The 13,025-nt window shown below is 36.1% G+C and overlaps 1 protein-coding gene across 1 annotated transcript; it reads right to left on the bottom strand.

Moving 5' to 3' along the window:
- Positions 1–7,755: 7,755 nt before the first annotated feature.
- Positions 7,756–12,062, bottom strand: LOC109212413 (NAC domain-containing protein 21/22-like). Its single transcript, XM_019376054.1, has 3 exons — positions 11,788–12,062; positions 9,020–9,285; positions 7,756–8,424 (listed from the first exon to the last, which is right to left on the bottom strand). Exons 1-3 carry the CDS (start codon positions 11,957–11,959, stop codon positions 7,996–7,998), a joined length of 867 nt encoding a protein of 288 aa, XP_019231599.1. The 5' UTR covers positions 11,960–12,062; the 3' UTR covers positions 7,756–7,995.
- Between the last annotated feature and the right edge of the window lie 963 nt (positions 12,063–13,025).

Here is a 13,025-nt window from a genome sequence, read left to right as displayed (position 1 = left end):
AGGGTCGAATTTGTGTGCCCAATGTGGATGACTTGCATGAGTTGATTCTTGAGTAAGCCCACAGTTTGTGGTATTCCATTCATCTGGGAACTGCCAAGATGTATCAGGATTTAAGGCAACACCATTGGTGTAGAAGAATGAAGAAAGATATAGTAGAGTATGTGGCTCGTTGTTTGAACTGTTAGTTGGTGAAGTACGATCACCAAAGGCTAGGCGGTTTGCTTTAGATACTTGAGATTTCCAAGTGGAAGTGGGAGCATATTACTATGGATTTCGTTGTTGGACTTTGAAGAAATTTGACGCAGTGTGGGTTATTATGGATAGGCTGACCAAGTCTGCACACTTCATTCCAGTGGTGACCATTCATCAGAGCATCTGGCCCAGATCTATATCCGTGAGATTGTTTGTCGTCATGGTGTGCCGGTGTCTACTATTCTTTATCGAGGCATGTAGTTCATATCGCATTTTTGGAGAGCTGTGGAGCGTGAGGTAGGTACACGAGTTGAGTTGAGTACAACATTTCACCCCAGATGGATGGGCAGTCTGAGCGACCATTCACATCTTGGAAGAAATGCTACCCTCTTTTGTTATGGATTTTCGGGGTTCACGAGATCAGTTCTTACCGCTTATAGAATTTTCCTACAATACGGCTCCTTATGAGGCCTTATATGGAAGGCGGTGTCATTCTCCAATTGGTTAGTTTGAATCGGGAGAGGCTAGGTTATTGGGCACTGATTTGGTGTGGGATGCCTTGGAGAAAGCCAAGTTGATTTAGATAGGCTTCGTACAACACAATCTAGGCAAAAGAGTTACGCTGATCGGAAGGTTCTTGACGTTGCATATATAGGGGTGAGAAGGTGTTGCTCAGAGTTTTGCCCATGAAGGGTATGATGAGGTTCGGGAAGAAAGGAAAGTTATGCCCTCGATGTATTGGACCCTTTGAGGTGCTTGAGCAAATTGGAGAGGTGGCGTACAAGCTTGAATTGCCACCTAGTATATCGGGTGCTCATCCAGTGTTTCATGTCTCTATGCTACGGGAGTATGATGGTGCCCATGTCATGTTTTGGACTTCACCAAGGTGCATCTAGATGGGGATTTGACTTAAGATGTGGATCCAGTTGCCATTTTGGACCGGCAGGTTTGAAAGTTGAGATCAAAGAATATAGCATCAGTGAAAGTTCAATAGAGAGGTCAGCCGGTCAAGGAGGCTACTTGGGAGACCAAGCGGGAAATGCGGAGCAGTTATCCACACCTATTTGAGACCCCAGGTATAATTCTAAACTCATTCGAGGACGAACATTTGTTTAAGATGGGGAGAATGTAACGACCTGGCCGGTCATTTCGTGTATTGTAGCCTCGTTCCCCTATTTATCTCTTCTTCTATGTTTTTTGTGGTTATGTGACTTGTCGGGGTGGTTGGTTTAGTTTCGAGATTGATTAGGGGTTAATTATGACACTTAGTCTAATGTTGAAGGCTTAAGTTGAAAGAGTTTATCGGAGTTTGACTATTATGTAGACGACTCCAGAATAGAGTTTTGACGGTTCTGATAGCTTTGTATGGTGATTTTGGGCTAAGGAGTATGTCTGGATGTTGATTTGGAGGTCTGTAGGTTGGTTTGAGGCTTTTTGGCAAAAGTTGGAAAGTTGAAGGTTTAGAAGGTTGAGAGGTTTGATTGAGAGTTGACTTCGTTGATACCGGGTTCAAAATTTAGTTCCGGGAGTTGGAATAGGTCCATTGTGTCATTTGGAACTAATTTACAAAATCTGAGGTTATCCGGAGTTGATTTGATATGTTTTGGCATTGGTTTTAGAAGTTGGAAGTTCATTAGTTTGATTAGGCTTGAATTGGGTGTGATTCATTAATTTGATGTGATTTTAGGATTTGACTAAGTTCATATTATGTTTTAGGACTTGTTGATATATTTGGATGGGGTCCCGGGGGCCTCGGTTGTGATTCAGATTGAAATCGGATTGATGTTTGGACTTGAGGAAATGCTGAAGATTTGCAAGTCTGGAGCGATCGCACCTGCAAGGTTTTGGTCGCAAGTGCGAGACCTCTGAAGCGGTCAGGCCATCGCAGTTGCGGAAGATGCTAGGGGTTGGGGGAATGCGCAGGTGCAAAGGTTAGTCCGCATCTGCGAGCTCGCAGATGCAGGAAGTGAAGCGCAGAAGCGGAGTGGAATGTGGTCATGGGTTTCCGCAAAAGCGAACATTGTGACGCAGGTGTGCATGCACAGAAGTGCATAGATGACCGCATTAGCGGATGTGGCCTAGAAGGTCTATGGCTGCAGATGCGGCCACTTTTCCGTAGAAGCGGGGCCACATATGTGGTTAAGTAACCGCAGGTGCGGATTGTTTGGAAATGTTATGCTTCGAAACATTTCGTGGTTTTTCTCATTTAGAGAGTTTTGGGACTCGGCGAAGGGAAATTTTTGAGAGGTGTTTGGCTAGAAATGAAGAGATAAGTAATATTCATCATTTTTATGGACAAATATTGATTACCCATTGATTATTACACCTATTTTATGTGATTTTAAGTGAAAAATGGGAAGTTGTAGACTATGTTTTTGGAGAGTGAGATTTGAGAGTTCGAGGGTCGATTTGTGGTTGGAATAGGATGATTGTGGTATGGTGGGATTCGTAATTGAATGGATGTTAGAAACATGTGAATTTTTTCGAATTTCGGGGTACAAGCCCGTGGTTGACTTTTTGTGTTGACTTTCCGATTTCGATTAAAGACTTTAGCTTTATCATTTAAGATTATTTCCTACAGCTATTATTGATGGCATAAGGTTGTTTGTGACTAAATTCGAGTCGTTTGGAGGCCGATTCGCGAGACTAGGGCTAGTTGGAGTATTGATAACGAGTTTTGAGGTAAGTAATATTTCTAAACTTGGAATTGAGGGTAATTATATCTGGAAAACATATTATTTGTGTTGTGTTGGGGTGACGCACATGCTAGGTGACGGGCGTGCGGGCGTGCACTGTGGTAATTAAGATCCGGGTTGACTTTTGCAATGTGTTGCTATCAAGTCTTGTTTTATCCATGTAATTCGTATTTGTTAGAGTAATTTAGCTGTGATTCATGTTAGAAATCTTGTTTAGATTATAAGCTTATTCGGTTGAGACCTAATGAGGCTAATTCTATTAATTTGAGCTAACTGCTTTAACTGTGATTATATATTCAGTCATGCTTCTTCGTTTGCATATTATATCTCAGTCTCTGTTTATCATTCATTGTTACATCACATGTTATCATTGTTTTTTCATATGTAAAGTTGTTGGACTGCGTGATATGAGATTGTGAGCCCGTGAGACTTGAGAGATTTATGACTGAGATGGCCTTAGAGCCGTGTTGAGAGTGTTATTGTAGAACAGGTTGCACACCGCAGCATGTCATTAGAGTCGTATTGATAGTGTTATTGTAAATCGGGTTGCACGCCGCAACATGTCATATTATTATTATTATTATTATTATTATTATTATTATTATTATTATTATTATTATTATTATTATTACTATTACTATTATTATTATTATTATTATTATTATTATTATTATTATTATTATTATTATTATTATTAATAAAATATTATTATTATTATTATTGTTGTTGTTGTTGTTGTTGTTGATGATGCTGTTGTAGTTGATGTTATTGCTGTTGTTGTTTTTATTGTAGATTGAGTTGAACGATGCAGCATGCCTTATCGGCTTTATATTAGAGCTTGGGTATGATCTGCCCCTCTGGAGTCTGACTTACCAGCAGTGAGCGCAGGCACAGTGATATGTAAAAAAAAAATTATATATATATACACACACACACACACATGTTTTGGTAAGGGGCATTGATGCTAGGCACCCGTAAATTGTTGAGTGATTGTGTGTGTTTGATGAGACGGGCATTTGAGACGGACAGCTTGAGTATGTTGAGAGTGAGTGTCACGACCCGTAATTCTCACCTTCGGGTGGCGCCTAACATTTCACTTGCTAGGCAAGCCAACGTTAGAGAATTCATAAAGTCAACTTCAGCCAATTTTCAATAACAGAATTTATTAATTTAAACAGAAGGTAAACAGAGTTTGCAGAACATTATAAAACCCAAAATATCTGACACATTTAGGATTTGGAGTCACAACTCACGAGCTACTACGATTTACTAAAAACAGAGTCTAAAAGATAATACACCGTTTTGAAGGAAAAGAAAAAGTAAAATAACAAGATTAGGAATAGACTCCAGGGTCTGCGGACGCCAACAGATCTACCTTGGTCTCCCGACGATCAAGTCCAGCTGCTAACCTCACGATCAGCTAGGGCCGATACTGAAATCTGCACAGAAGTGCAGTGTAGTATCAGTATAACCGACCCCATGTACTGGTAAGTGCCGAGCCTAACCTCGGCAAAGTAGTGAAGAGGCTAGGACAAGACACATACATAATAACCCTGTGCAATTTAACAGTATATGTACATAATAACGGCAAGTAAGAGATAGACAGATAATATCGGAAGGGGGACATGTTGAGGGGATTACGAGATAAAGAATCAGAGCAGTAAAGAAACTTGATCAGCTAATATACCTTGAACCAATAATAACAAGTAAACACAGTAAAGGAAAATGCACGGCATCACCCTTCGTGCTTTTACTCTCAACCTCACCAGATAATCAATAGAAACGGCACGGCATCACCCTTCGTGCTTTTACACTCATAAAATATGGCACGACATCACCCTTCGTGCATTAACACTCTCGCTCACCAAAATAAAGAACAATAACAACAGGGAGATAGAAATATCAAGAACAATTCTTACTTCAACAATTGGTTCCACAATACCAACCTCAACTTTGGATCAATACTCAATCAATACCAAAATTCGTAAATGTGATAAGAAAGATCAATATAACGATAAAATAGTCTACGCATGGGTAATATGATCATGAAAAGCTACCATTTCATGAATAAGACTCACTCGCATGCTATAACTTGACAACATCGCATAGGTTCTCGTCACCTCACCTATAAGTTGTATCTAACATTCAAACACATAGCAAATAAGCAAATAATACATAATCCCTCAAGACAAGGTTAACCACGACACTTACCTCGCTCCAACGGCCAAACTCAAAGCTCAACCACAACTTTTCCCTTCAAACGAGCCTCCGGACCAATATAATCTAGCAAATTATCAACCAAGTGATTCAATTTAAGCCTTAGGAACTACCCACTATTGCAAAGAATATAATTTAGGCCATTTTTGAAAAGTCAACACCCGGGCTCGCTTGGTCCAAACTCGAAATTCGGACCAAAACCCGATTGCCCATTCACCCCGAGCCCGGATATATAATTGGTTTTGGAATCTGACCTTAATTTGAGGTCTAAATCCCCAAATTTTAAAATCCCTAGTTTCTACCTAAAAAACCCCAATTCCACCATGAAAACCTTAGATTTTAGGTTGAAAATTTGTAAAATGAAGTGAAAGATTGAAAGAAACTAGTTTAGAATCACTTACCAATATTTTGTAGAAGAAGTGGTCTTTGGTAAATCGCCTAAAGGGTTTCTTGTTTTGAAAGTTTTGAAAAGTGAGCAAAAATCCCCTCTAAATCAAGTTTTACCAGCTGCAGAAGTCGCAAATGCGACCTGGACTTCGCAAATGCGAGAAATCCATCGCATTTGCGAAGATTCTCACATTTCTTCTATCTTCGCAAATGTGAAAAAAGTTCGCAAATGCGAACTAAGCTGGTCACAAATGCGACCTCACGATCGCAAATGCGAAGACTGCCCCTCCCAGACCAATATCGCAAATGCGACGAATACTTCGTAAATGCGAACTTGTATGGCCCAGCTTCTCTTCACATTTGCTATGAGAAGCTCGCAAATGCAAACCCCTTAGAGGTCGCAATTGCGATGCCTGATCTGGCAAATGTGAGATCAGAAGCCGGCAACAAGATCAGTTACACTAGCAAATTTTTCCAAGTTTAAATTTCTTTGTAGCCTATCCGAAACTAACCCGAGCCCTCGGGGCTCCAAACAAAACATTTACATAAGTCTAAAAATATCATACGAACTTGCTCGCGTGATCAAATCGCCAAAATAACACCTAGAACTATGAATTTAGCACGAAATCAAATGAAATTCTCAAGAACACTTTAAAATTTCTATTTTCTCAACCGGACCTCCGAATCACGTCAAACCAACTCCGTTTCTCACCAAATTTCACAGACAAGTCATAAATAGGGTATTTGACCTATAACGGGTTCGGGAACAAAAATACGGACCCGGTATCTAAAAATTCAAACCTTGGTCAAACACTTCCATTTTATTTAAGCCTTTAACTTCTAAATTTCAACAAAGTCAGATATCTCGGGCTAGGGACTTCTGATTTCGATTCCGGGCATACGCCCAAGTTCCAAATCACGATACGGACCCACCAAGACTGTCAAAATACGAATCCGGGTCTGTTTATCGAAAATATTGACCAAAGTCAACTCAAATAAAGTTTTTAGGCAAAATTTCTTATTTTTATCAACTTTTAACATAAAAGCTTTTCGAAAATATGCCCGGACTGCTCACGCAAATTGAGGAGGATAAAAATGAGATTTTTAGGGCTTGGAAGCGTAGAATTGAGTTCTAAAACATTAGATGACCTTTCGGGTCATCATAGTGAGAGTACCTGGGGATATCACCTTGAGATCATTTATTTGACATGCAGACTTCACATGTAGGCATAGAGATATATCATCCCTCATGCTAGTTATAACTGACATGTTCTTATCAGTGTTGGGCTTTAATTATTATATTTGAAAGCATGTCTAAATTCCTGCAATATGAACGAGCAATTTGTGATATTCACTTTGAGTTGCTTATTGCTATTGCCATCATTATACCCGTGTTGTCATTTATATTGATTTTGACTATCTTCTTCTAAGCTCGTCACTGCTTTCAGCTCAATATTAGTTTTGTTACTTATTGAATACATAGGGTCGGTTGTACTCATACTACACTCTACACTTCGTGTACAGATCCAGGTACAATTGGGTGCGGTGATTGCTAGATCAGTGTTGGCGCTATTATTTGGGGACTTCGAGGTAGCTGCTATGACATCCGCGGACCTTGACTCTCTTAACTTTTCTAATTGTTGTTCCATCGTTCAGACAGTTGTACTACGGATTTAATTTATATTTGATACTCAGTAGTGCGCATGTGCTCGTTGCTCGTTGACACCAGATTTTGGGAGTTGTTGTAGTAGTTTATTATTGTTTTTATGAGAGAATTATCATATTTCCGTTGTTAAGTATATTAAACCATGTTTACTCAAATGTTTAGTTGTTATGTGATTGTTGGTTTGCCTGGTAAGTAGTGTTAGGCATCGTCGCAACTTCAATGGGAGTTGGGTCGTGACAGTAGGGGTAAGGTGTTCGTATACCTCACCCTCGTCAGACCCCACTCATATTGGGTATGTTGTTGTTGTTGTTGTAATTGATTGGTGATACGATTTGCCTGATCCAACACTTGAGCCAATCGTAGAAAGATTCTCTTTCGTGCTGAAAGATGTTCTCAGACTTTTCTGCATCAGCATTCGAATTATGCGATTCCTCTGTAGGGATGGCTCAATTAAATTTGTGACCAATGACCATATTAAAGAGGCCCTTAAACTTAATTCATGAAATTCACATACTTATGAGGATAAAATTCAGAATTGAAGAGGGAAGTAAATGTAATAATTTGAGTGAGAAATTTACTATAATTTATAGAATTATCTACACACAAACGTCAAAGTAATATATAGATACACACATAATCATCAAGATCTGATCAATCTATCTATCTGGTGAGGGAAAATAGAAAATAAAAAAGAATCATATATCCCATCAAACATACATTAATTCTTACCCCACAAGCAAACAGTAACGCGACTACGCAAATTATCAACACATGCATAGTCTTTTTGTAGTTTTCTACTAATTAATAATAATCAATTACCAATCATCATTGATAATTTTAAATGAATACCAAGCTGTTATTGTTATCAAATCGCATGTCCTCAATGCTCGAATTCACTCCTCCATCTTGTAAACATGGATCTTCAAAATTCATGTCCAACAAGAACCCATACTCATCCTCGGCTATTTGATCATTCGATGGAGCTTTGTTCATTTCTTGAGATAACTGAGGATAGCTGCTTTGGTTATTTTCTGCTTCCATTAAATCAAACAACTTCTGCCTTTGATGAAAAGGCCGTTGGGAGACGGCGGCGGCCGCCATATTAGGGCGGTAGCCGTCGTAAGGCAAGGCATGGAACTGGTCCATATTATTATTAGGAGAGCTAACAACACCAACCTCGTACGTGTTTTGTGGGCTGACAATGTTGTTGTTACTGCTGTTCTCAGCTTTAGCTTTGTGAAATACTCGACATAACACCCAATCTTCCTGTTAAATCATCATACACGACATATATTTAGTAATGTCGTTAGGTGTTTTATTACTATGTAAGAAAACGGTTTTGAAATTTACTGAATATGTAGCAAAAAATCTAGCCAGTTGCCATTCTTTTGCCCATCACTTATCGTTTCCCCCATTTCAGCGAGCTAGGAGGTTTCTATGAAGTTTCTTGCATAGACTTTTGTCACGTGAAAATTGTTTCAATTATCTTGATTTCCCTATATGCTAATGATGAAATTAAAACCCTTTAAATTGTTGTCTCATCATTATATTACGCGTGGCAAAATCTTTTCAAATCTTAACCAAATAATTTTGAGTTATGATTTTTCACCAACATTTTGATCCTTCATTGAAAGCAAACGAAAAGAAAAATAACCACCCTAGATTGATTACATCGTATGTAAATGAAAAAAATGTAGAGAAATAAGTGTCTACACTAAAATAGGTAGGGTAACTTAAGCGTGTATATATTTTATACTATCCGTAGATAAAACTTAAATTCAAGATAATATATATATATATATATATATATATATATATATATATATATATATATTGCTTAGGAAGAAAAGGAGAAAATTACCTTAGGGGGTATGTGTGGATTTTCGAGGCGGAATTCATGCATGATCCAACCAGTTTTAATTCCATTAGGAGCTCTATTCTTGTAGAAGACTAAAGTTTTTCTCATCCCTACAGGCGTACGGGCTCGAGGATCTAGCACCGTCCGATCCTTACCCGTGGCTTTCCAATAACCCGAAGTTGTGGCCCGGTTTGTCCGAAAACCAGTTGCGTATTTGCGATCTCGAAAGCTGAAGAAGTACCATTCACTCGAGTTGAGCTTTGCCACCTCTAGTTCAACAAAAATCAATCAACATGAGTATTAGTAGTCGAACCACGATTTAAACTTTATATGTTTTAAAATTTTAAGATAACGATATCAGGTGTTAGTAACTAGATTATGAACTTAATTCCTATACCTATTTAGTGGATTTTTAATAGATATTTAGGTTTAAACTAAAACTACTTGATACGACTGAATCTGTACATAACCTTCTAGCTCCACCCTCAACGAGTGTGTGTATGTATATATATAATTCAAGACAAGTAAAAACATAATCAAGAATAATATAATTGTATGTATATATGTAAAAGCTGACTTAAAGACTACAGTGATAATTAAAAGTTATATATACATATACATATGTGAATTATTGGAAGAGACTATCGCCACTGGCTTGTAAGACAATGCTATTATCTAAAGTGACGCAGCTAGTTGGGTATTAGTCACAATAGATTCTCTAAGCATGTTTCCTCTTTAGCTAATCCTTTTGAGAAAGTTCATATGAATGAATGGAAAAAGGGTTTTAACCTTTTCTTCACAATAGTACGAATTATTTAGATGGTGGGCAATCCAATATCACTTTCGTCATGTCCCACCTAATAACAATCTTAGCCAATAAAATTAGGAGTATTAGTGAGAATTTAGGCTTTCTAATTTATACTTTTTTTCCTTTAACAAAATATTCCATAGTCATCAAAATTAGATTTGAAACACATTTCATTCTACTTATACGTGAAGAATAAAAGGCCGCCGTTTCATGTGTCTAAGATCAATTAACTACACGTATACGAGAAAATTAATGAGATTATGACGAAATAATATGGGGAAGTAAGACTACCTCTCTTGCCCAAAAAATTGCACAAATATATAACAATTTTGAGGCGGTCTCTAACTTTTGACCCTTACTTGCTTTAAATTTAAATTTGTGCCCATTTTAGGACAAAAATTCAAGATCATTCACTTTGAGGGCTATTCACGTTTTCACCCTCTTTTGCCCTATTGATCATTCACGTCTTTATCTTTCGATTTTATATTGTTTTGTCTCTCGCTTTCTTAAACACATGACTAAAACAATATAATACTCTATTTTCATATGTGTTTATTTTAATTGTGCACGAAGTTTAAGAATATAATTTTTTTTAATCTTATAATCTTAAAATAAATATGCGTATAACATATCAATTTTTTTGTTAATCTTATAGTCTTAAAGAAGCTAAGTCATGTTGTTCCTATAAAGGATTGTCATTAAAGGTAAAATATAAGTGTTGAAATTGAAAATTTACTAAATATAAAAATATAATATTATTTTTGAAAAATATTGAAAGGGAAACTTTAAAATATGTGGATAAAATGAAACAAAGGGAGTTGTATGCGATGATATAAACTTCATGCATGCCGACTGCCACTAACTCTTTCAACAAGAAGGTAAAATTATACTCCTATATTTCCTTGCCTGAAACTTCTCCAGAAAGAAATTTATTATCCTACGTTAGAATTTTATTTCATAAGCTTCATTAAATTTGGATTAAGTGAAATTGATTAATCATGAAGCGTTCCTTATGCAGGAACACATCAATTTCTGCAGAACTCCCAAGTGTAGTACTAAATTATTGTATTTATTAAATGAAGGTAACATTGTTCTTTATGTATAAAAAAATATCTAGAAGGTGAATTTCTTTGTGAGATTAAAACGATATGAAGATATTATAAGAAAATAATAAAAAAGTTAGAATTTATAAAGGAGGCTTACAAAAATTACTCTGTTTCAATTTATGTGAAAGTGTTTGACTATTTAATAAATTAACATCTTTTTATTATAACCACTTTATTCTTGCGGAGAAATCGCCAAGTTTAAAGCTATATTTCCGCATATTCTACATGTGAACCAAATCCATTAAAACCTGATAATTGATGTTCACTCCAGAAAGCAAGCATCATTTTCTTTAATTTCAATTTTCTGCCCCCTTAACTTATCTCCTTCACATCTCAGTACTCAGTTTCAGGAGACAACGTAACGTCAAATAAAATTAAAGTCCTAAAAATTAAAAGATATACAGAATTTTATATTTAGATAGAAAAAAGTTGCAGATTCCGAATCATAATCTTGTTATAGTTTAGCATTATCTGCCTATGAAAAAAAGTCTCTTTCTTTCTTTTTTACCATAAAGAATTCAAGACAAAGTCGGTTAAAGCCACTTTTTGAAACTTTTTCATCTAATCATGAAAGTAGTTGAAAAAAAAAAAAAATCATGAAAGTTCACTATTTTTGTGTAGTGATGATTTAGTTTCTTCTAAAATTCATTTCCGTTGCTAAAAATTTATATATAACAATGACAATTACGCCTCAGTTCCAGACAAGTTATTAGGGTTGGCTATATGAATTCTTACTTCATCCTTTAAGCTCAACTTCTCATCAAAATTTTATATGAACAGAAAAAGGTAGAATGGAATTTTCTTGATAACGTGAGAAAATCACAAAGTAATTCATAGAAAGAGAAGAAGAAACCTACCAGGAAGCTGCCATGGCTCACAAGTATGGAGATCAATTTCCACTAAAGTACCTTTAAGAGAATCTTCATTTGCAATTTTCTTGAAGAGATAATGGCAAACTAATTCTTCATCACTTGGATAGAATCTAAAACCAGGAGGTAGTGTTGCTCCAATGTCTCTTAAACCCATCATTTGGGAGTTGTTTTGTAATAAAATAAACTTTTTTTTATGGAACTAAAGGAATATTTTTGTTAAGGTTTGTCCTAATATAAAAGAAGCATTTCACCAATTTCTTTTGTTTGATAATATATTAGTACTATAAAGAGGGAAAAGGTATGTATTTATACAAAGACAGGGGGAGGGTGACAAGTGCCCTTTGCCACTTGGAATTTGTTACATTATTCTAGCAGCTTATGCTTGTCAAGTTCGTTATTGTTATTTGTTGGGACCTTCATGAAAACCAAAGCCACAAGAAAGCTTCCTTTGAGAGCGCGTAATGAAGTTAAGGAAATAAGGGCGTAATTAAGTTAAGGAAATTAAGTATTACGTGGTATAATTTATATTTCGAGAGCTAAACTTTGATCGTAAATTGACACATAAAAATTTTAAGTTTTTTGAAATAAAATATATAATACATATAATGAAACTATGTAAGAAGTAGTATAAATTACAATTATTAACGATTCCAAATATGTATTAAGTTATGGAATAGTTCCAATAAAATAATTTTACTTGACTCTTAAAATATGAACGATACCACATAAACTGATACGAAGGGGATATAAAATCTAAAGGAAAGTATTAAGTGGAGTACTATAAGTATATATTATGTTGTCCAAACGCATATATCATTTAAGGGAGAACCTCCAAAATTCTCCTTTTTACCATATTTATAGACATACAAAATTTGTACAAAATTCCATAACCTATCCTGTTGATCAAGGTGGGCTGAGGTTGAATTGTATGATTAATAAAAAATTGCATAAAAGGGGAACTAAGTTCAAAGTGAAAAACTTAACAACCTAATATAAGCGACTCCTTTTAGTAATCCTTTAGTACTGGGGAATGTACAGCCATTCACGGAATCATAGATCGATATATATTCTTGGTTCATACCTCTCTAGTGGATTTTAGGCATGTTTATATGTATTCTGTTAGGGATATAGTTGATGTGTCCTAAATCTAATTTCACATATAATGAATTACATATATTTACATTGCCAAACAAAAAAAAGTTACATATATTTTGTAAATATTA

The sequence above is a fragment of the Nicotiana attenuata genome, unplaced genomic scaffold, assembly GCF_001879085.1.
Source record: "Nicotiana attenuata strain UT unplaced genomic scaffold, NIATTr2, whole genome shotgun sequence".
Classification (NCBI taxonomy): Eukaryota; Viridiplantae; Streptophyta; class Magnoliopsida; order Solanales; family Solanaceae; genus Nicotiana; species Nicotiana attenuata.
The sequence above is the reverse complement of the archived record's forward strand: the minus strand, read 5'-3'. Positions and strand labels throughout refer to the sequence as shown.

Excerpts from the sequence above, each read along its gene's own strand:
- LOC109212413 (XM_019376054.1), bottom strand. The coding sequence starts at position 11,959 with ATGATGGGTTTAAGAGACATTGGAGCAACACTACCTCCTGGTTTTAGA. Across the intron at positions 9,286-11,787 it reads TGAGCCATGGCAGCTTCCTG|AGGTGGCAAAGCTCAACTCG; the intron begins GTAGGTTTCTTC and ends TTGTTGAACTAG. Across the intron at positions 8,425-9,019 it reads ATCCACACATACCCCCTAAG|GAAGATTGGGTGTTATGTCG; the intron begins GTAATTTTCTCC and ends ATGATTTAACAG.